The 24,053-nt window shown below is 37.7% G+C and overlaps 2 protein-coding genes across 2 annotated transcripts; both read left to right on the top strand.

The window, feature by feature from the left end:
* Window positions 1-13,572: 13,572 nt before the first annotated feature.
* Window positions 13,573-18,225, top strand: LOC113750907 (protein NRT1/ PTR FAMILY 5.10-like). Its single transcript, XM_027294854.1, has 4 exons — window positions 13,573-13,842; window positions 13,961-14,178; window positions 16,130-16,677; window positions 16,906-18,225. Exons 1-4 carry the CDS (start codon window positions 13,704-13,706, stop codon window positions 17,720-17,722), a joined length of 1,722 nt encoding a protein of 573 aa, XP_027150655.1. The 5' UTR covers window positions 13,573-13,703; the 3' UTR covers window positions 17,723-18,225.
* Window positions 18,226-19,897: 1,672 nt separating this feature from the next.
* On the top strand, window positions 19,898-23,206 carry LOC113750418 (protein NRT1/ PTR FAMILY 5.10-like). The gene is made up of 4 exons (XM_027294394.1): window positions 19,898-20,069; window positions 20,685-20,902; window positions 21,382-21,908; window positions 22,381-23,206. Exons 1-4 carry the CDS (start codon window positions 19,898-19,900, stop codon window positions 23,204-23,206), a joined length of 1,743 nt encoding a protein of 580 aa, XP_027150195.1.
* The last annotated feature ends 847 nt before the right edge of the window (window positions 23,207-24,053 follow it).

The following is a 24,053-nucleotide window of genomic DNA, read 5'->3' as shown; positions in this document are numbered from 1 at the left end:
TTCACGGCTACAAAAATTCTGGGGTACTATTTCTGGGTACACATATTTCAATTATGAAAATTTAATGAATTTTGTTGAAGTAAACTACGAATTAATTGTGAATGCAGAAATCTGGAGCTTGTAATTTCTTTCTATGGTATGATCCACCCATACCTCAGAAGATGAAGAATGTAATTGCTTCATTATTGAGGGACCTCAGACGTGTGGAGGGAGAAAATGCAAAATTGAAGCTTGAGATAAGAAAATTGAGAACAAAAGTGAAACTAATGATATTGGCATGTGTTTGTTTATGTTGTTGCGTTTTAATTACTACTGTGCTTGATGGCAATGGAAGACAAAAGCATGGTGTGTTGGAGCTGAAGATGCTAAACTAGTTTTGACATGTTCTAGATCTTTCGAATACATGGCTGCTAATTTCTTTGAATTTGTACAAGTTGTCAGGAGAAAGATGGTAGTATGTTATGAATTTGTAAAAGTTTGAGGAGAAATGTGCTACATTATAAACTTGAATGTGAATGATAAGCAGCCAAGTGCACTAGTTTTTTGGTTGGAAATTGTTTGGGAATTAGCTTGGTCACTGGAAACTTGTGGAAGCAAAAAAAATGGACAAAATTGAAGCCTGTTTATGGATATTTTCATTTTGAACCAATTCAGCGAAATATTTAACATGGTCACCAAACAAAGTTATTAAAGGTCTCCCAAATTTTGGATAGAATTTTGCTTGTCTTTTGACCCTTCCATTTGGCACCAATTCAACAAAATAGCTTACACATTCACCAAAAATAGGATGACTAGTTTTGCAATTGAATAACATAGTCAAAGTTACATAAAAGTTATGCAGTACACAAACAAGTTGTCCGCTAAATACCATAAAATCCAAAAGTAACTACAATAGCCAACGTTTGAGCAGTTTGGTTGTGGAAGCCAACGCATTTTGACCCTTCCACTACAACGAGTTCCAAAAATAGCCAAAACTAACTAAATTAACAAAAACTAACTGCCATCAACATGTTTTAGCAAAATATGACTCTCTTCAACTGTCCTAATCATTGTCCATGAAACTATCCAGTTCATCCAACAACCTATGTGCCTGCAAAATACATTTGAAATGAGAACCAACAAAGAGTAATGGCTGATAGTTCGAAATTAGACTGAGTTTTTAATGCAAAAAACATACAGTTTCTTTTCTTCTTTTGCCTTTTCTTGGAGACACAACAGCAACCATCTTGGATCTCCAAAGTTGGGCCCGCGTGCAAGGGCAAGTTTTTTGGCTTTGGCCTGGAGCATGACAGAAAAGATAGCAAACAGTTCGACGAACTTTTTTGAACTTAACTCTAGAGCAGAGGACTGCACATGAATCGTTTCAGCCAGCTCACCCACTTGGATATTGACTGTTGAGCAGTGAAACATACATTTAGTAAGCATGCCCTTTAAACACACTTAAATTAAAAAAAAATGGAAGCTGTATACCTGAATTGGACTTTATGGCTGCCATATTTTTTGAAGATTCACTATCATCTTCATTGATTGTTGCAGATACAGACACAGGTGTTTCTTCTCTTGCTTGGATATTAGTTGTCCCCGTGGTAGTCAATGGACAAGTTCTGACATTGTGCCCAAATCCTTTGCATTTTCTGCACTTGTTCGAGTTCAAAAGAGATTGTCTTCCACTATCTTCAGCAGCCAACACATTAGTTGTATGGTTCAATGGACATCTTCTTATATTATGCCTTTTTTCTTGACATTTGGTACAAGTAATTTGTGTAACACCCTTCCTGGATAGTCTCTTACAGCCTTTAGAATCAGATCATGGCTCATCTGGTTGCCTCCTCCTTGCCTTTTTAGGCCTACCAGGAAGTTTCAACTTCTTTGGCGCATTAATGGAGTCCTTCTTAGATTTTCTCTAGTTTTTGGGTACATTAATTGGTCCAATAGCTAGCTCATAGGCTTTTAAATAGGCATCTCTTGAATGACAAGGATCCACAAGACGCTCTGGCTCATTTTGCTGCAATGAAACATAGCATGTAACATGTGAACATGGTATACCGATGGATTTTTCCCTTGCATCTACAATCACCGAATTAAAGCTTTCACAAAGATTATTGAGAAGAATGTCACATTTGGCTAAAGTCCAAAAATGTGACCTTGACCAAGGGCGAGGTGATGTATTATCCATCAACCACTTGTGTTCACTCTTATCATATTGCTTCAAGGAGTCCATCTCGACCTCAAATTTGTTCACATATGTTTCCCTTGCACAGCCCCAAAACATGCCCTTTATTATTTTGCTAGGATGACGTTTCTTGAAGTTATTGTGTAGATATCTCACGCAGTGCCCATGTCCCACATTTGGAAGAATATCATGCATGGCTGAACCCAATACTTGTCATCAATAAATGCCAAAATTAAGCAATCATGAACTAAACTAATATGGTCCATATTTAAAACTTAGCCATGGTCATATGCATTACCTTTTGTCGGTCACTTATGAATGTTCACTTGCTTTGCTCATGGATGCTGAGATCAAATTTCAAAAACTCGATGAACCACCTCCAAGAATTCTTATTTTCTACCTCAACAACTGCGTATGCAATAGGATAGATGCAGTCATTTGCATCTATCCCTACATTTTTTAGTAGAACTCCTAGGTATGGACCACATAGATGGCCGCCATCTACACCAATAACAGCTTCACAACCGGCTTTGAAGCCTTTCTTCAATGCTGCAAAGCAAATGTACAGCCTTTGGAATCACACTTTTCCACTAAGCTCATCAATTTCTATCTCCATATGAACAGTTGATCCTGGATTTGATCGCAAGAGTTCATCACAATAGTCCCACATCCTTTTGTACTGTTCCTTGTAGTTCCTTGGATCAACATCTTTACTTTTGCGAATGTCTTGTAAACCTGATCTTTGGTAATATGCACATTCAATTCTTGATGGACTTTTTCCTTAAAGTCTCCAACTGAAATCTTCCTATTCAACCGCAAGAAGTCCCTGTAATGTACACTTAGAAACCTAGAATTGGCCAGCTTATGGTAGAATGTCCTTCCACATCCATGATTCAAGGATATTTACAGCTTGATAGATCTCACACTCCTTGCGTTTATTCTATATATTTACTTAGATGCCCATAGTCTGTATGACAAAGGCATCACTATCTGGTTCCTTGGTCAGGTGAATGAACCATTTGCACTCAACATTCTTGCATTTTGCCCTTATTCTATTGGCATCATTTTTTTTCCAACCATGGTCTTTGCCCCACAGCACCCCATAATAATCAACTGTAGCTTTGAATACCTTTTTTGTGTCAAACAGTAACCCAACAAAAAATCTTGGATCCTTCATGTCAATTTCTGGTCTAAATCGAACATACCTTGGCTTCTTTGGTGCACTATATATCTTCATCTGAGGGCCCATAATGGCTGTTTAACTCTTCTGTGTTCATTGAGTTTGATTCTTCTTGGACCGCAATCTGCTCTCCATCATATATGTTGAAATCAGCAGCAGCATAAGTGTCTTCACTTGTGCATGTTCTTGCTTAGATGTGTGTGTTTTTTTCCTATTTTCTTTAGCACCCGTCTTCAAACATTTTCCCTGCATACCAGCCTCAAGATTGCGAATCTAAATTTCAAGTGACTTATCAATATTGGAAGTACAATTCTTGTATATTATGTCATCCTCATCCTTGCTAAAATCATAATCATTGTCATGAAAATTATCGCAACTATCATTACTATCATCTACCTCATCACTATCTTCAACAGTTTCACTAACTCTTCTTTTGCTTTTTTTCCTTTTACCCCCTTTACCCCCATCAACTTCTTCAATTGGTACATGAACTGGAAGTTCATTACTCTCAAAGAAGTCATCAAATGTCATATCTACATGGAACAAGTTTTCATCTAAAAACTTAACAAAGTCTTCATTTTCTTGAGTTGAGTAGCCCTTACTAGCATCATCTTCATCTGCTTTCGTCAACAAGTCTTTATTTTCAGCAGTTGAGCAGTCCTTGCCAGCATTCAAAAATCTGATATGAAACTCACGAACTACATAAAGTTCAGCTTTACCACTTTGTTTACCTATACAAGTCATCTCCCAAACATCCTCCTCAACATGTATTTCTCTAAGTCTTAACTTGCTATCTACTGAAGGGATTCTATACATGTATCTACAATCATCAGTACACCCAAGATATGCACAATAAGTCTTCATAATTTTCAGGTTCATTCTTGTGGCAATAACCCTGTCAAAAAGCTCCATGCTTCCCCCTATATATTTTTGTTCTGTTTCTTCAACATAAGCCCCGCCATAGTAAATGGCTAGGTCAAACACATCCAACTGTTTACCTATTGTATTTTGCAAAAAACGACAAAAGAAAAATATATGTTAAACCTTTGTTGACACATGCTCATGTCTGCCTTTTGAGGAACATGAAAGCAACTTCTCAAATTAACTCAATAAAGCCTTAAGAACCACATGAACCATCTTTTTTCAAGAAAAAATGAAAAAAAATTAAGCTTAAATCTTTTCTGATTGCTCAACAATTGACCCCATTCAAGTAATGCAATGCAGTACAATAAATAGAATTGGAAGCCAGATAAACCAACCCCACATACCATTAAACCAGTTAACAAATAAACCAACCCCACACCACATGAGTCCTCTTTTTCCAAAAAAAATTTGAACAAAATTAAACCTTTTCTGGTTTCTCATCAGATGATCCATTCCAGTAATGTTGTTTAATAAACACAATTGCAAGCCAAACAAACCAGCCCCACATGTTCTTAAACAAGTTAACAAATGAACAAAATCGATTCCTAAACATTTGAACTTACTATTTTTGCTTGATTGCCCTTCATCAAAATTGCCTTTCACGCTCAATTCGCACCCCATTTTGTCTGTTGTTGCAATCCCATCGGCCTCTTTCTTGTCCATCATCAATCACTAGAATTTTGCCCAAATATCTCTTGGATTAACCCTAATAATTTTCTACATAAGTCATTTTCAGTTTGGTATTTCTTCAAAGTTTAATCTTGTATACGAAGTGATTTTAGTTGGCTTTATTGAAGGCCCATAAGTGATGTTCCGAAAGTAAACCTCTCTATGTGGTCAATTTCATGCCCGCTTGATATTTCTTGGTGGCGCCGCCGTGAAGGGTTTCAATTAGACTTGCATTTTAAGTTAAGGTATCTAATTGGACAAGAATAAAATAAAGGGACTAAATCGACACAAGCATAAAAGTATAGGGACGAAATTGGCCATTTTTCCTAATTGTTAGTGGCAGCAAAAATAATATCAAAATTTCTTTCTTGTCTTTCCTAAAACTAGTACATGACAAAAATATTCACATAAACTATATTACATCTATTTAGTGGGAGCTCTTATATATTCATGTGGAACTATTTCATTGGTTTTGGAGCAACTATTAAACTTGCCAAGTAGTTACTCTAAACTGATATAAAATTTTCTATTTAATGAGCAATATAATACAAATCACATAATAACACAATAATTTTCTTTAAAAAATATAAGAAACCTTTAAAGTAACTAAAACCTATAGTTTTCTAAGGCACAAGGACATGAAATTTCTTGTTTTATGGAAAAAGTCCTTCCACTTTATTGGAAAAAATTTCGTTTACTTTATTTTTACTAGCCAACACAATTGCTCTATACTTTACTTTTGTTGAAAACATTCACAAAATTCATTTTACTAATGTAGAAGGCCACTATATGAATTTTGTAACATTTCATATCCATTAAGTTACAAAACTAATTACTTATATTTACTTCTAAACAACACAATAGGCGTACAATTGAAAATATTTCAAAATTACATGAGTCATAATAGGGGCATAACTGAAATTTTTTTAAAATAATATGGGCAATTGTAGAATTATGTGGGGGCTGTGGGTTATGCCCCCAGTTTTCCCATCGTAGCTCTGCCTCTGGGCTTCAAATCTGTGTCCTATGGTAGCCGTCCAGTTCATCCAAAAATCGTTTAAGCTAAGCTGGTTGCATGGAGGCAATTGTTTACAAGAGTCCTTTCTTTTTTACACTTTCTGTTGTGAGCCAAAGACAAGAAAGCCGCCAAGAATGTAGAAAAATAAAAGCCTGCCTAGTGCCGGGAGATGTTACTGGCACTTTTTAAAAAGTTTCTAGCATTCCCTATGAAGTACTATAGACCTTTAAAGAGTTTTCCTGTCGAAATTTATCTCCTTGTGTTAAAGACAAGAGATGAAGCTTTGAGAAACATTCTGCCCTTCTGTTCATTCGATGACGCATATATATACAGGATTTGGCCAAAACTTTAGCCGCAAGAGAATCCTCCTATGATTGAGGAATATACGTAGAATTATACCAGAATCCAATCACCTAGAGACATACCAAAATCCCAGCCAAACTAATATATATCTAATATTATCTATACAGCTAATACCCCCCCTCAAGTTGGAGCATGAAGATTCGAAATGCCCAACTTGGCGAGTAATTGAACAAACTGACGCTTGCCCAGTGCTTTGGTAAGAATTTCAGCCAATTGATGAGTAGTCGGAACATAGGCTGGACAAATGGTACTATGACAAATCTCATCTCGAACGAAATGACAGTCAACCTCAATATGCTTAGTGCATTCATGAAAAACGGGATTCTGAGCGATGTGTAATGCAGACTGACGATCACAATAGATGCGCATAGGAGTAGGATGGTGAACACCAAGAGTAAAGAGCAACCCGCGTAACCATTTCAACTCACATGTGGTGACGGCTAAAGCGCGGTACTCGGCTTCTGCAGATGAACGAGATACCGTTGGTTGCTTCTTAGTTTTCCACGAAATCAGAGAATCACCAAGAAACACAAAGTATGCGGTCAAAGATCTACGTGTCATAGGACAACTTGCCCAATCATCATCACAATAGGCCGTTAGGCGTAAGTCAGAGAAGGATTTGAGCAATATACCCTGACCCGGATTGGACTTCAGATAGCGAACCACTCGTAGAGCTGCTTCCCAATGCGCCTCCTTCGACTGCTGCATGAATTGAGCTAAGATATGAACACAATAGGATAATTCGGGACGTGTGATAGTCAAATATATAAGGCGGCCAACTAGCCTGCGATACTGCGCAGGAGATTTCATATCGACACCCTCATTAAATTCCAGACGATGATTTTGCTCTATAGGAGTGCCAGCTGTCTTGGATCCCAAGAGACCCGTCTCAGAAATACTATCCAACGCATATTTGCGTTGACTGAGAACAATGCCAGTAGAATTTCGAACAACTTCAAAACCTAAAAAATATTTGAGCGTACCAAGATCCTTCATATGGAAACAGTGGCTTAAGTAACATTTGAAACATTGTATAGCCGCCGAATCATTACCTCCAATCATCAGGTCATCAACATTAACCAAAATTGATAAGTGCACAGCATCTTGCTGGTAAGTAAACAAAGAGTAGTCGGAGGAAGACTGAACAAAACCGTAGTGAGTAAGGGCCGCTGCTAACTTGGCAAACCAACACCGTGGGGCTTGTCGCAAACCATAGAGAGACTTGCGTAGATGACACACTTTGTTGGGTCCTGACACCTCAAATCCTGGAGGCAAACGCATATATACTTCTTCGTCAAGCTCACCATGAAGGAAAGCATTCTGTACATCTATTTGATGTAATTCCCAGCACTTTGCCGCTGCCACTGCGAGGATTGTGCGAACTGTCACCATATTGACCATCGGTGCGAAGGTTTCTGTGTAGTCAATTCCTTCGACTTGATGATTACCAAAAACCACCAAGCGAGCTTTATAACATTCAATGGACCCGTTTGCATGATATTTAATGCGGTAGACTCATTTGCTGCCTAACGCTTTCTTCCCCTTAGGCAACTCTTCAATGGTCCACGTACCATTGGCTTCCAACGCCTTTATCTCTTCCTTCATTGCATCGCGCCAACATTGAGAACGAACGGCTTCTGAATAACTTGAAGACTCACGTCCTGCAGTTATAGCCGCCAAGAAACGGCAATGCGGCAAGGAGAATTGATTACAGGTTCCATAGTGAGAAATAGGATATGGTGTACCTGTGGACTCCGTCGATGATGAATGAGCAGGTGACGGGCTAAGACGAGCTGTATGTGTGACATAATCTTGAAGCCGAACAGAAGAATACCGTTGCCATTGTCCACGACCAAGCACAACCTCTGGCTCAGTAGTATTGCCTCGGTTCCCATTGTCGTACCCACCGATGTCCTCAAGTACTCTCTCAGAGTGAGAGGTAGATGAGCTCCTGTGTCCTTCGCGATCGGTAGAAGGCAAGAGCCAGTGTGCTTCCTCTTCAAAATTACCAAAAGCATGTGGAGTTGAAATTGCATTGGAGATGTCGCAATCAACAATCTTCATAGAGAAAGGAAGCTCGGACTCAATAAATACCACATCGCGTGACTCAAACAGGACGCCAGTATCTAAATCATATAACCTCCACCCCTTCTTTGCATAAAGGTATCCAACGAATACACATTTACGACTTCGACTGGTGAATTTATCTCTGTCGCGATTAAGACTGTGTGCATAGCAGAGACAACCGAAGACTCGTAAATTATTCAAAGATAGTGCTTTGCCAAACAATACTTCAAAAGGTGTTTTTCCATCCAGAAATGGTGTGGGAGTTCGATTAATTAAATTGCCTGCAGTCAAAATGCATTCACCCCAAAATGTGATAGGCAAACAAGATTGAAAACAAAGCACCCTTCCCACATTAAGGATATGTCTATGTTTACGTTCAACGCGCCCATTTTGCTGAGGAGTGTCCACCATAGACATTTGATGAATGATTCCAAGATCTTTCAAGTAACTGGTTAAACATGTAAATTCTTTGCCATTGTCACTACGAACAATTTTGACCTTTCTATTAAATTGGTGTTCAGTGAAAGCCAAAATTTTTTTAAGGATCTTAGGTACCTCGTGCTTCTTCTTTATCAAGAAGATCCAAACAGCACGTGAGTAATTATCCATAATAGTTAGAAAATATTTAGAACCACAAAGAGACACTTCACGATATGGACCCCATAAATCACAATGTATTAACTCAAAAATTTCAGCAGCCTTATTTTCACTAGAAACAAAAGGAGTTCGGGTATGTTTTGCCCGCAAACAGATATCACAATGACCTAAATCTGACCCAAACTTAATACCACCGATCATAGGAGAAAGGGATTCCACAACTCGCTTAGAGGGGTGTCCTAGTCTTTGGTGCCACGGCGCCGTTCACCTTATTTGCTCGAGCAGAAAATACTTCCCTCACAACATACAGCCTTTCTCACTCTTTACCCACTCTAATCAGTATCCTCGAAGTGCGGTCCTATACAACACATAGACAATCAGTAAACTTTAATATAAGAGTCTTGTCTCGAGCCAACTTTGACACTGAGATCAAATTGCAGTCTAAGTCAAATACAAATAAGACATTCTTGAGACACAAAGATCCCAAAATAACAGTTTCTTTCTTTGTAGCCATAACCTGTTCACCATTGGGCAACTTCACAGGATAAGGAGGAATATTCCATACTTCGCTAAAAGATTCAACGACTCCAGTCATATGATGCAAAGCGCCGGTATCAAAAAGCCATTGTAAATTTGCCTTACCAGACAAATGATGGCTCGACGTTGATTTGTGTGTACTCAAGAGTGACTTCAATGTCAACCAATCTTCTGCACTAAGATTTTCCAGCCCCACCTTGTCTGCATCTCCAAGAACATGCATCGATGATGCAGTAGTGTCTACGGTCTGCACAGCAGTTGCATTTGCCGCGCCACCCCTACCGCGATCTGGTCGTCCGCCTTTTCCTCTACCACGGTCAGTCGTATCTGCTCCTCGCCTAGCAGGAAATCCATGTAACCGATAGCAAGTGTCAATGGCGTGTCCTGATCTTTGACAATACGAACATAGAGGCCTGTCCTCTCGTCGAGTTCCTCCTGAATTGCGCGATCCGTCTGCAACTGGTGCCTTGACTGCAAAACTGACCGGATCCGTCTTCTCAGGAGTGGGATTTTGCATCATAGAGCAAACCTGCTCCTATTCCGTCACTTGCGAGTAGACTCGGTACATGTTAGGTAGGGGATCAGTTGCTATTATGGTGGACCGAATGGTGCTATAAGGAGTTTCATCGAGTCCCAGGAGAAATTAATGAACTCTCTCCTCTTCACTGCGCCGTTCCAGCCGTGCATTGAGATTGCACATACAACCACGACAAGTTCACACCGGCATCGGATCGTGATCATTCAGATCATCCCAGATCTTTTTGAGTCTACTGTAATAGCCCATAACGGTATCACCATTTTGTTTACACTTTGAAACTTCAGTTTTTAATTGATGAACCCTCGCTCCATTGCGTACAGAAAACTGTTGTTGGATATCATCCCACAACTCTTTGGCCGTTTCTCTGTAAGAGATTGTGGAATGCAGACTTGGTTCTATCGTATTAAAGATCCATGAGATAATCATAGAGTTCACAGTCCACCAATCTTCTACCTCGTTTGAGTCATTAGTTGGTTGTTTGATTGAACCATCGATAAACCCATTTTTCTTCTTCGCTCGAAGCGAAATACAAATTGCTTTCGCCCACTCTTCATAGTTGGTACCTTTCAATTGAGTATGAGTAATTAGGTTTCCTGGATTATCATTTGGCATAAGGGCAAACGGCGAGATGGATTTCTTCCCATCATCTGATCCGGAATCCCTCGAAGGCACCATGGATCTTTGGTATCAAAAGAGTCACTTTTCCTTGTGTGGCTCTGATACCATGTTAAAGACAAGAGATGAAGCTTTGAGAAACATTCTGCCCTTCTGTTCATTCGATGATGCATATATATACAGGATTTGGCCAAAACTTTAGCCGCAAGAGAATCCTTCTATGATTGAGGAACATACCTAGAATTATACCAGAATCCAATCACCTAGAGATATACCAGAATACCAACCAAACTAATATATAGCTAATATTATCTATACAACTAATATACAGCTAATACCTTGCTAAAGCTTAAGACTGCAGCAATTTCCATCAAAGGGTAATTCATGCCTTGCAAAAGAGAAGTGGCCAACTCCTCTCCCAACCTCCCAGTCCTCCATTACTTACCCCAAATCCTTTCCCCACTCTAACATTTATTTATTTTTTCCTTCTCCTTCATAGACCCACAACAAGTTGCCACCATTATTTCCACTTCCATCTAATCCGTAAATTCTTATATTATTTGGAACCAATTGTTGTGTCCTTTTATTGTTTACCCATGGACTGTTTTGGGACAGTGACAACTAAATTGTGGATACTGGTTTTGATTTTGAAGTCCCTTTGCAATTACTTGTGGATTTTATGTTATTGCTAAGAAACTAGAGAATTTTATGTACAATCAGTGGCCATGGTTAATATATCATAACTATAAATTGCTTAAAACAAGCACCGGTAAGAAAATTATGGAGCAGGGAATTGGAGGGCTATGGTTAGTGTGTAAGGTTGTAGTCGCTAATAATTCTCTTGATTCTTGCTCCCATGACGATGTTCAAAGTTCACTGATTTTCTGTTTAGGTTGGTGCACTGAAACATTGCACTTTTAATATTTCTCTATTTTTTGGAGTAATTTGTTGGTTATGGTCCTCATGCTTGTGAATGTTAATGATGGCTGATCAATTGTTGGATTAATTGGACGGTGAAGAGGGAAAGATTGGTGGATCTGTTGGTAGAGTACTTGGCTATTGATGTGGGTTCAAAGGATAGTGATAGTAGTAAAAGTCAAAAGAAGTTTTGGTTGGTGTTGTTTTGGTGATTGAAGGATACGGGCCCAAACGTTGTCAAGAAAACCTTTTGAGTCGGTTTTGTGTAAAATGCATAAGATGCAACTTTGCATGCACACGGTGTAATTCACTTTCAACAACGTGTAACTATAGAACAAAATTTTATGGATCCCACACATGATGTAAAAAACGATGTAGAAATGCAATCTGGGCTTTACATTTTTGGAGATAATTGCAAAAACCTCCTTGAGGTTTCTAGCAATTTCACTCAGCTCCCCCGAGGTTTCAATAATTACATAGACTTCCCTTGATCCAATCAAATAACTAAAATATCCTCCACTTAATAGTTAATTCATAAAGGGACATTTAAAGCCAAAAAATACTTCTTATTATTCTACTTGCCATTTCCTAATCTCAAAGAATAATCTTCATCAATTTTCTAATTTTCATCTCTTCCCCTTCCCTCCATCCCTCTTTCATACTCTTCTTTCTTTTCTTCTACAACTACTTCTTCCTTTCACCAAATACTACACTTTATTGTTACCAATCATACCACTATCAATTTTTTATCATCTCCAAAATTTATCTGTACTCTTTTGTCTTCCTGTCTTTTCCTTACTATAAAAATTTTAGACTCTTTCTTTTTTTTTAAAAAAAAGTTTTACTCTTTACAAATGTTAGCCAATTCAAGTTACCAAATTAACAAGGTGCAGACAGTGAATTTTATTGCCAAACTAGGGGAAGATGAAAAAGGTGGCAACGATATAGGGAAAAAAATGAAACTGAGAGTTAGAAGATAAAGAAGTGACTGTTATGTTTGTTAAACCAAAAAGTCTAGTAATTTAAAAACTCATTGGTTCTCTCTTTTATTTATCTATTGATTATGGTTTTACTATGAAAGTAGAATTTGGCCTCTATTTCTAAGAGTGCTAGATTATTAATGATGAATTATGGTCTTAGAGACATGAGGGCATTTTTGGTTTAGTATTGAGAGTGGTGGTAGAGAGTTGCATTAGACAAGAATTAGCAAGTAATGAATTTTGAGATGAGTTGGATTCGTTAGACTTTGTTTACTTTAATGAGTATGTCGCGTACAAGAAGTTAAAATTAAAACCTTGTTTTGTTTTGTCTTGTTCTTTAGAAGAAGGGTATTTTAGGATATTTGTAAAAAGATATAGACTATTGGTTCTATATTGTTATATAAACCTTAAAAGCGAGGGAGGTAGGTGTAATTTTTGAAACTTGAGGAGAGCTCTCTATAATTGCTGGAAACCTCAAGGGAGGTTTCTGAAATTATCCCTTTTTTTGGTCAATTTTGGATGATTGCATTCCGATGATTGAATATGATGGTGCAGGAGGGAGAAGGAACTCTAAAGCTAGTGGCAAACGTGATTGAATATAGGAATCAATTGGAGTTGGAGATTAGTGGAGTGGTTTGAGTACCAATCAAAAAGAAAAAGAAAAAGAAAGTATAATAGGGGCATTTTAGAATATTCATTGTATATTTTTGCTCGCATAAGCAAAGTGAAATTTTCTGTTACTAGAAACATGAAGGGGTGTAGGTGTAATTACTGAAATTAGAGGGGTACTGTCTGTAATTATTAAAAATCTCAGGAGAGGTTTCTGAAATTATTCCCTATCATTTTCCTTCAAAAATAGCCAAAAAAAAAAAATAACAAAGCCATAAACATATTCATAGAAATCAGCTGAAAAGCAGAAGGAAAAAAGTACAAAAAATAGCCAAAAAAAAAAAAGGCAAAACAAGATTAAGGGGGAAAAAAAAAAGGGAGTTAGCACGCCAACGCCACATAATTCCTTATCTTATAACCAACCGCCACCAAAAAAGAAAATTCCAGCTAGCTCGCCGCGCCAGTGAAAACTACAGCTCCGTTGGCTAGCGGCTGGCTGGCCGGAGACTTGAATCATGGCCGCCATCTCTACAGCCACTGAGGCGGTCGAAACTCCTTTGTTAGACGACGTCGTCGAAGGAAGCTTTGACTACAAAGGCCGTCCGGTCAAGCGATCCAAATCCGGTCGATGGAGATCCGCATCTTTCATCATAGGTACCATAAACCAATTCATCTCTAACCAAATTTTTTTCATTTTTATTCGGATAAGACAAGATTCTAATTGATTTTTATTACTATTTTTTTTTTTTTTTACATTTTCGTTTTTCTGAAGGTGTTGAGGTGGCTGAGAGATTTGCTTATTACGGAATAAGTTCGAATTTAATAAGTTACTTGACGGGCCCACTTGGCCAATCCACCGCTACGGCGGCGGAGAACGTTAATGCTTGGTCGGGCACGGCGTCGCTTTTACCACTTTTGGGCGCTTTTATAGCTGACTCGTTTCTGGGTCGTTATCGCACCATTGTAGTTGCCTCCGTGCTTTATATCCTGGTTAGTTACTGCTTGTACCTTGTGCTAATTCTGTGGTACTTTCTTTAGCTTGTTTCCATGTACTTGTCCCTTGTGCTTAGTTTGTGGTGCTTTTGTCTTTTTCACATTCGTTCTGCTTGTACTTCATGCTTAATGAAATTAAAATGCTTTAGTTCATTGTGCATTATCATTTGTAATGCATAATATTGAGAAAAAAAGTTGTATTTCGAGGTATAAAGAGAGTTTTGGTTGGGACTTGTGGGGGGGTGGGGGGGGGGATAATGCTATAATTTTGTGACTTCAAATTTTTTTTTTTTTGTGTCCAATCCTTTTAATCCACCAGCATTATATATGGCATGTTGCAAATTTTCGACTACACCGGCTAAAATGTGGTCCCAAACAAGGAATTAGGCAGTACTATGTTTGGTAACGTAGTTGAATTGTTGGCTTACATGATCTATCCAGTAGTTGGTAGGCTGTTGCACTTGAATTTGGAAGCTTCATATTTCATTGATAATGGGGCTTTTTGTTTTAGGGACTGCTGTTTCATTTGGTTGAGTTTCAGATGCAATTTATTTTTTTGTGACCGGGATATTAGGGGATCTTCAGTTTTCTGACTGGGGATATAATAGTGGTTGAGCATATGTATGTATGGGTTCGGTGAAAGGATCCCCTGAATATTGGGTAGCTTTTATTAAACTGGGTCGGATACTTTATGAAATGGGTGGAGTAACAGAAAATATAGCGAGAAGGGCAATTTCAATAGCGGCATCCAAAATGCCTATACGGACTCAATTCATTATTTCGAGATAAATGATAGAACAAGTAGAGTCAAGCTGGGGCGTCATTTTCACTCTTGCAACAGGAATGAGTGCTCCACAAGACCAGAGAAGTTGCTCCCTCACCCCGCGTGAAGTCATTTCCTAAGATGGCTCCTCTTATTCTACGATAACCCAAGCAGGAGCTCGATGAGTCTGCTCGGAACTGGTTGATTTCTAAGCCATTCGTTCTCCCCTCTCGGTTGGCCTTTGCCGGCCAGTAGAGCAAAGTAGCAATAGCTTGATGAAGTTGAGATGTGTTGTATGGTGATGCTTTAGAATACAGTGATCTTTAAAACTTTAGGAATCAGTGGTTGAGAGGAGCTTACATCCTTCTGCCTTGGGGTTTCTTTGATCTGTGCTGCTAGCTTGAGAGGGTTGCTTTTACGATAATTATTTCTGACAGCCACGCTTATGATGGAGCAACCTCCTCTGCTTCCATTGAGAAATTACTTTCTTAGAGGTGGGTAAGATAAATTGAGGTTGAGCTTGCTAAAGGATGGGAATTTTTCAGCCAAGAATTCTAGCACATTTATAGCCTTTAACAACCGAATGCCTGAATTCTGTTTTTGCTAGATTAGTTGGAGCATATTGGACCTACATATATCTAAGCCAGTCCATAGGTCAAAAACCAATGAAATAAGCTCCAAATAACTTAAATGTAGCATGCAACTGGACCATTCAGCTGTGACACGAATTCTAGGTTATTTGAATTTTTTTTGAACTTTGTATTGTCTTTAGCCCTTGTTTGCATTTTTTTTTATAATTTGGTTTTATGTTTGAGTACTACTTTATTTTGGATGTAATAAGCACTAAAATTAATATAGCTATATTTCTCCTCAATTTTAGGAGTAATATTACATATCAAATATGTTAGAAAATTGATTCTGGTGTTGTGTTATTTGTCGCAAAAAATCAATTTACTGGCTATAGTTATATAAGAATTACTCTTTGTTGCATGAAAAAGATGCTTCAGATTTGAACAACAAAGTTACCAATGGAAGAAACAATAAATTGATCAGAATATGAAAGAATGAGTTTCATTGCATATTGGAGATTTTTGACTCAGTGAACAAAATTGACCATTATCATCTTAACAACTGTAATATTCTTGTGAAACACTTAGTTAATCATTGGATTTCGATGAATGACAGGGACTTGGCTTATTGACGATTTCAGCTGTTCTTCCCTCTTTCAAGTCTTCCGAGTGTCAGCATATAGAGAATGTTATTTCATGTTCTCCACCTGAGTTCCAAATTATTTTCTTCTTCTTTTCATTGTATCTAGTGGCATTAGCCCAAGGAGGGCATAAGCCTTGCGTTCAAGCTTTTGGAGCTGACCAGTTTGATGGACAAGATCCAGAAGAGTATAAAGCCAAAAGCTCATTCTTCAATTGGTGGTATTTCGGTATGTGTGGAGGTACCATGGTCGCCTTGACGATTCTGAACTATATTCAGGATAATCTTAGCTGGGGTCTTGGATTTGGAATTCCCTGTCTCGTCATGGGAGTTGCACTTATCTTGTTTCTGCTTGGAACTATGACCTATCGATTCCATGTCCATAGCGATGAGATGAGTCCTTTTGTAAGAATAGGCCGGGTTTTTGTGAATGCAGCAAGGAATTGGAGAACCACATCTTCTGCAATATCTATGGAAGAGGAGTCTAAGGGCATTTTGCCTTACCAAGGTTCAGCTCAATTCAAGTGAGCGATGATCTAAACCTATATTTAACTTTCCTGAGAATTTTAAGTTAATGATTTTATTCTTACATGATTTTACAGCTACTCCTCGTAAAATTGCGTTTATTGACTTTAAATAGCTTTTCCATTGATAAGTGATTTCATGATTTTCTTCTAGCTTCAGAGACCCTATAATCAGAGGCCAAGAATCAAAATTGCTTGACTTGACCACTTCTATTGTATTTGTGATAGGTTTCTGAACAAAGCATTGGTGCAACCTGATGGTTCAAAGGAAGATGGAAAAGTTTGTAGCGTCAGTGAGATTGAAGAGGCCAAAGCAGTTGTTAGGCTATTTCCAATATGGGTCACGAGTTTGGTTTATGCAATTGTATTTTCACAAGCATCCACTTTGTTTACCAAGCAAGGAGTTACAATGGATAGATCTATTGGTCCAAGCTTTGAAGTACCAGCTGCCTCCTTACTAACTTTTATCAGCTTTTCAATATTTGTCTTTATCCCTATCTATGACCGCATTTTGGTTCCTATCGCAAGAGCAATAACCAGAAAACCGTCAGGTATAACAATGCTGCAACGCATTGGAACTGGAATAGTTATATCCTGTCTTTCCATGTTTATAGCTGCTCTAGTTGAGATGAAGCGTCTTGAAACTGCTCAAGAGTATGGGTTGGTTGATAAGCCAGGTGCAACAGTTCCGATGAATGTGGCATGGCTGATACCTCAGTATGTGCTTTTGGGAGTTTCTGAATCATTTACCATGGTTGGTTTGCAAGAATTCTTCTACGACCAGATGCCTAGTGAGATGAAAAGCATAGGCCTCGCTCTATACCTCAGTATCTTTGGCATAGGGAGCTTCCTAAGCAGTTTTCTGATCTCTATCATTGAGAAAGCAACAGGCGGGGATGGAAGGGATAGCTGGTTCGCCGACAACTTGAATAAGGCACACCTTGATTATTTTTACTGGCTGCTTGCTACACTTAGTGCAGTGGCATTAATTGCTTATCTGTATTTTGCAAAATCTTATATTTACAACCGAGGCAGTAACATTTGAAGCTGCCTGAATTCACATCTACCAAGCTAGTAGGTTTGTGGAATGTGGTGAGATTGTACAGAATGTACAATGGTACAACCACTCGCTTTCTAGTTTCTACGGCTCCTGGACATTGTTCACTCTAGCACTCTTTTAAATAAAGTGTTGCTAATTGTAAAGCTACGCCACAATTGGTCCCTTTTCAGTTGATCGTGCAGCAGCCAATGTGCCCCTCCGCCCGGCACCCTCCTGCACTAGAACATGGTTACAGCAACTGTTCATGGCCTCGTGCTCCTGTAAAATGAGCAGTCAGGAACCTGCCTGCGAATGGGAATGTACGTGGTTCAGTGTTGTAATATTAATGTAGCAGGTTAGGCGAAATGAACTCGATCTTCAATTCGAGTATGTTTCTCGTGTAATATGGGATTCTTGGAAAATATTACATTAGACATTAGATTGATAATCAGGGGACAAAAAAAAATGTCAAAGATTTATGCGAATAACTATATGCCAATTTAAGTTGATCTTGGACAGAATATTAGTTGGAGTGAAGGTTTTAGCACTTCAGCAGTTACGCTTGTCGTTTGTTTTGTCACATGACAAACCTAAATTTCCAGTTGAAATTCATGCAGTAAGAAAATATTTGGTCCTAAATGGAAAAAAAAAAATCGTAAACAGTTGGTTGCCGGAGAATTTCAATGAAAAATTCATAAATTTCCAATAGGAAGCAGTCCGTTTTATGTAGCCAAACAAAAAAAAAAAATTTTAAAAAACTTTTTCCTTGTTTGGCAACCATAATTGGCTATCTTAATTTGGGGTCAATTAGTCAAACCGGCTAATAATTACGAGTAAATCTTATATATATAAATGCAAAATTTGAATTTCACACAGTTGTCATTCATCCAAGTCTCACAGTAAGTGTACTGTTAGTGTAAGAAAGATTAACCTACTAATTATTGTATATAATGTTCTCTAAGAATATCTATTTGGCGTTGTTGCTTATGTCCATAAACAGATAGGTAGGGATATCAAAGTCTTCTACCTCTCATCATCGCTCGTTTTTACTGAAAAATAAAAATACAAAATTCATGATTTTTTTTTCAATTTAGACTTGTACCAAATGAGAAAAATATTTAATATATTCTTAACTCATTATGTAATGGTTAACAACTTGGCATCTGTTATTTACCCACAGCCAGTATCTTGACCACATATCTCCTCTTACTACATCTACTTAATTTGAGTTTAAACTTTAAACCATGCATTCATGCGACAGCCCCTTCAGTTCAAGTATCACACACTAAATATCTTACTAAAAAAAAAATACTAATTCTATATAAGGTTAAAAGATGAATCAAGTTATTTGATACTTGAATTAAGTTTGACTTGGTAAGAGCTCGTTTGGAATTAGTTTGCCAACTCATCAAATCAAGATTGAATAACATTTTGTGTTAAATAACATTCAAGCTCGATTAAAAAAAAATTCATTCAAACTTGATTCAGCAAATAAATAAGTCAAGTTTGAATAAAATTTCAAATTTGTTAAAATAATCAAACAAGTTTGAACATTAGATATTCGATTTGATTAGACTGGTTCATACCCCTAATTCCATATGCTATCTGGAGCTAGCTTTATCCATGTTCTCCAGAAAATCATTCTATTTTTGACAATTTTCACCTGTAAGAAAATAAAGAAATTAAAAAGAAAAGGTATCTCACTTGGGCTGAGGATAAACACGTTGCAATGAGTAATCAGAAAGGGGCGGTCCAAAATGGTCCTTGATAGCCATTAGCACACATATAATATAGCCCAATTTTCAGGATCCCCACCCCCAAAAAAAAAAAAAAAAAAAAAAAAAAAAAAAAAAACTTTAGCTTGTTGGACCAAAAAAGTAATGGTGGAGTAGTATTAACTTCTTAACCGAAAATGACTAGAAAAATTCCTTCCCTTTAACAAAAAAAAAGAAAAATTCCCACAAGTGTTGAGCATTTGATGCATGCTTGCAGTGGCATGCAACCCGTATACACCCACCCACCCACTGCCGAAGGGTCTTGCCAAGCTTAAATGGCTTTTTCAACTTCCTTCCTCAGATTTTCAAGCTGGGATTGTGGGAATTTCGTTGAAAATCCAATGTGCCAGTTTTGGGGTGGACTCTCTAGTCTAGTTTTGTACTAGTACTCGGAAGTTCTACAGACATGGCCAGTACTGATCCTATTGGATTAGCCATCATTCCTGCAGATATTCCCAGTTCTGATGAAGAAGTTTCAGCTTGTCATCATGATACGATTGATGGTGTTGTAGATTATCAAGGTCTCCCAGCAAAAAGATCCCAATCAGGAAAATGGAAATCTGCTTATTTCATTATAGGTGAGATTAATTCCTATCAATTCTTTCTTAATGAAACCAGGAATATCTATGTAGGTGAATTAATGGCTGCATCTCATTTTCATCTTGTACTTAAGAAACTTTTTTAAACTAGTGCAAAATGGAAAATTTTATTATTGTTATTATTTTTTTTAACAAAAAACTTGTTTCATCACATTGATAACTTACTTGGAAATTGCACCTCTACTTTTCTTAAACTTTTACTTACTATTTAATTCGTGTTATTTTAGCTATTTATTTATGATTTTTCCTTGAATTTTCTGCACAATATTAGGCTAAGATAATCATGAAGCAAGAAAACTAGCCTAGTGATTTTATCATAGACTCTTTGCATAACACTAGTCTTTATACTTGTACACATATATTTCCACACTTGAAGCAGCAAAAATTCATCATTAGAGGATTAAACATTGTTAGTCGATCTCTCTTCACTTCTCTTTTTATATCAAGTCGGCCTTGTGTAAATAGTTAATTCTTGAAGAACTATAGCTAGATTATGCTATAATACATTATACACGTACCAAAACTTTTGTAATTACCCAAACTCGTAGTACTACTTTGCATGTCTGCTGTTTTAGTTTGTGAATTGGAGAGCAGGTGTTGGAGTAGCAGAGAGGTTTGCATACTTTGGAGTAGGTTCCAATCTTATAACTTACCTTACGGGTCATCTTAGGCAGTCAACAGCCGTTGCAGCTGCCAATGTTAACTTGTGGACAGGCGCCGGAGCAATGCTGCCGCTTGTGGGGGCATTTGTGGCCGATTCATTTCTAGGCCGGTATCGGACCATCGTGGTTGCATCTGTGATTTACATCCTGGTTGGTTTCTTTTTGTTTTGAACCCTCGTCTGTGTCAATATATGTGATGTAGAGAGTCATATTTAAAACCATTGTGAAGTAGTGCAATTTTGTTCTTAAAGAATTCTTTTGATATTGTTGTTGTGAATTGGATTTTCCGTGACAAGTCTCTGAGCATATTACTAAGTCGTTATGTTGTTGATAACTTCCAAAAGGAAACCCTTGATAGAGACAGAGGATCTAATCCTTTTGAAGGAGCATCACTAATACCACAGCCTCGCTGTCTAGGATCTTACCCTTTGATTTCGCGAACATATGAGCTACACCGTAAAATAGGTAATCGAGATTGGAGACACCAGTTACTGAATCTTTAAAAAGTGAAAATATGATCTAAATTCTCTCTAACCAGTGAAAGATGTCATGAAAGATGCTGACAAATAGCTACATGATTGTGCATCCTGACTGCTAAATTGTACTAATTCAACTGATATGAATTGCAGGCACTTGGCCTATTAACCATATCTGCTATGCTCAACTGCCAAAGCAACATCAGCATGCAATCATGTTCCCCTAGCCAATTACAAGTTATTCTCTTCTTCTTTTCTCTATATTTAATAGCACTTAGCCAGGGGGCGCACAAGCCATGCATTGTCGCATTTGGAGCGGACCAGTTTGATGGACAAGATTCAGAAGAGAGCAGAAGCAAAAGTTCATTCTTCAATTGGTGGTATTTTGGTTTATGTGCAGGTCCTTTGAGTGCACTATTGGTCTTAAACTACATTCAAGATAACCTTAGTTGGGCTCTCGGCTTTGGGATCCCATGCAGCTCTCTTGCAGTGGCCCTACTCGTATTCTTACTTGGCACTAAGACTTATAGGTATAAAGTGAAAGATGAAGAGAAGTTTTCCGTTTCAAATATTGGCAATTTGTTTGCTAAAGGAGCTAAGTATCGGCAGTCTGTCCCTTCATCAAAGTCTAGTGAAGGAGTACATGCAACAGTCAATGAAGCAAGATCCAAGCAATATGAGTAAGATGATACTACTTACATAAGTGAGAATGTCTTTTCTTATTGTGCCTTTATGGCATCTTTCTGAGACTTCAACCTATGAAGAGGAAGCTACAGGAAAAAAAAAGTAATACTTAAAGGACATGCTTGTGCTTGTAAAAAATGTGGAATATGATTCTTCTGTTCTGCATTTAGATTTTGATGTTGGGAGGATACAACTAACATCGGAAAAAACTCTGTAATCTTAAGCTGATAAATTAGAACTATGATGTTTATTGAAACTTGGAGAAAGTTCATCGAGGTTCATGAACCTCTAAATGTATTTAATTGCAGCTCAATGTACCAAATGTTGGTTTTTAAAATGGTCCTCTATCAGAATTTTGACAAAAATGAGTTTCGGTGAGTTCAATATTCATTTAAATCATTGCCTATAATCCACCAATAATTTATTCAAAAGTTTGAATTGATCTTGAATCTTTTTAACCACGTACAGATTTCTCAATGAAGCTTTGCTGGAAAAAGATGATCTTGAGAAGTACAAGGATGTGTCCGAAGTCTGTGAATTTGAAGAATTAAAGTCACTTAAAGATTTGTTTCCTATATGGGCTACATCCTTGGCATATGCTGTTGTGTTTGCACAAACTTCCACTTTGTTCACAGAACAAGGAGTTACAATGGATAAATCAATAGGTTCAGGATTTGTGTTACCGGCTGCTTCACTTCAGTATTTAACAGGCATTTCCATTATCCTTTTTGTCCCTATTTATGACCGCATTTTTGTCCCTCTTGCAAGAACTATCACCGGAAGGCCATCAGGGATAACGAAGCTGCAGAGAATTGGAATAGGAATGGTTCTATGTACTGATTCAATGATCATTGCTGCTCTTGTTGAAAGAAAGAGACTTCAAATTGCTCAATGGAATGGTTTAGCTGGTCTGCCACATGCAACGGTTCCTATGAGTTTTTGGTGGTTGGTGCCTCAGTATATATTGTTCGGAATTGCTGATGTTTTCACTGTGGTTGGTTTGCAGGAGCTTTTCTATGATCAAATGCCAAGTGAATTGAAAACTATAGGCCTCTCTTTTTTTCTGAGTATCTTTCGAATTGGGAGCTTTCTAAGCAGTTTTCTTATCTCCAGCATTGAGAGATTCACAAGCACCGGCAGCAGAGTCGGAGGTTGGTTTTCCAGTAACTTGAATCTAGCACATCTTGATTACTTTTACTGGTTACTTGCTGGATTTAGTATGGTGGAGTTCTTAGCCTTCTTGTATCATGCAAATTCTTATGCCTATAATGGTCAAGGTCGTTCCACTGCCTGAATTGGCTGTAACTGTAATAGTTAAGATGATTATGTAGGATTGCCAAGGACAGACAGGAGCAATGTGTAAGATACAGGATTTGATTCTAGAATTTGAGTACGTCAATCCTCCACTCATTTAAAAATTTATTACCTATTTTTGAGCTGGTTGTTTTCGTTGTAGTTCTTGATGTAGATTCATGTTATCTGACATCAAATTATGGAGGAAAATATTGAGTAGCCTGACTTATCTTGGATCAAAAACTGATGGGTGTAATTTTAGATTCTATTTTGTGTCTTGAGGCCCTTGAAATATATAGAACTGGCCAGAACAATTCTCACAAATGCGGTTTATGCACTCAAATATCAAAAGTAATTCAGTTAAATTTTAACTTGAAAAGCAATTTTAGAATGGATTTTTAACAAAGCATCTCAACTTTAGAGATTCTCTTGTGCTTAGTTCAACTACAATTGATGAAATGGGAAAGAACAAAATATGCTTAAAGCTGTTGATTGACTGCAACATTTGCACCTTTCTTTCACCAAACTTTGTATGTCATATCTTGTAATCTGACTTTATCGTACGTAGGAGGTTTCAGCTGCTGGGCTGGAATTATTCAATTTCAATATATTTATTGTGCTGAAAATCTTATTTCAGGACTCAAATAATTCAAGACTTCAATCTCCTGAAAGTCTTATTTCAGGTTAGCTATTGACCTGCAGAGATTGAAGGGCTTGGTGCTATTTCTCTAGTTGATAGAATCTAATCTGTTTTTCAGTCTATTTACATATATATGATTAACCCGTTAGTTATGGAATTTGGTTTACTTTGTCCAACTATTGTCATCCTAATGGAGAGAAATTTCTAA

This window comes from Coffea eugenioides, chromosome 10, assembly GCF_003713205.1.
Source record: "Coffea eugenioides isolate CCC68of chromosome 10, Ceug_1.0, whole genome shotgun sequence".
In the NCBI taxonomy this organism is placed as follows: domain Eukaryota; kingdom Viridiplantae; phylum Streptophyta; class Magnoliopsida; order Gentianales; family Rubiaceae; genus Coffea; species Coffea eugenioides.
This window is presented reverse-complemented; position numbering and strand designations above follow the sequence as displayed.

What these genes read in the sequence shown, in the direction of transcription:
- LOC113750907 (XM_027294854.1), top strand. Translation starts at nt 13,704, where the DNA reads ATGGCCGCCATCTCTACAGCCACTGAGGCGGTCGAAACTCCTTTGTTA. An exon ending in ATCCGCATCTTTCATCATAG is followed by an intron (nt 13,843 to 13,960) that starts GTACCATAAACC and finishes GTTTTTCTGAAG; the next exon opens with GTGTTGAGGTGGCTGAGAGA. An exon ending in CAAGGTTCAGCTCAATTCAA is followed by an intron (nt 16,678 to 16,905) that starts GTGAGCGATGAT and finishes TATTTGTGATAG; the next exon opens with GTTTCTGAACAAAGCATTGG.
- LOC113750418 (XM_027294394.1), top strand. Translation starts at nt 19,898, where the DNA reads ATGGCCAGTACTGATCCTATTGGATTAGCCATCATTCCTGCAGATATT. An exon ending in CATCTGTGATTTACATCCTG is followed by an intron (nt 20,903 to 21,381) that starts GTTGGTTTCTTT and finishes TATGAATTGCAG; the next exon opens with GCACTTGGCCTATTAACCAT. An exon ending in GCAAGATCCAAGCAATATGA is followed by an intron (nt 21,909 to 22,380) that starts GTAAGATGATAC and finishes AACCACGTACAG; the next exon opens with ATTTCTCAATGAAGCTTTGC.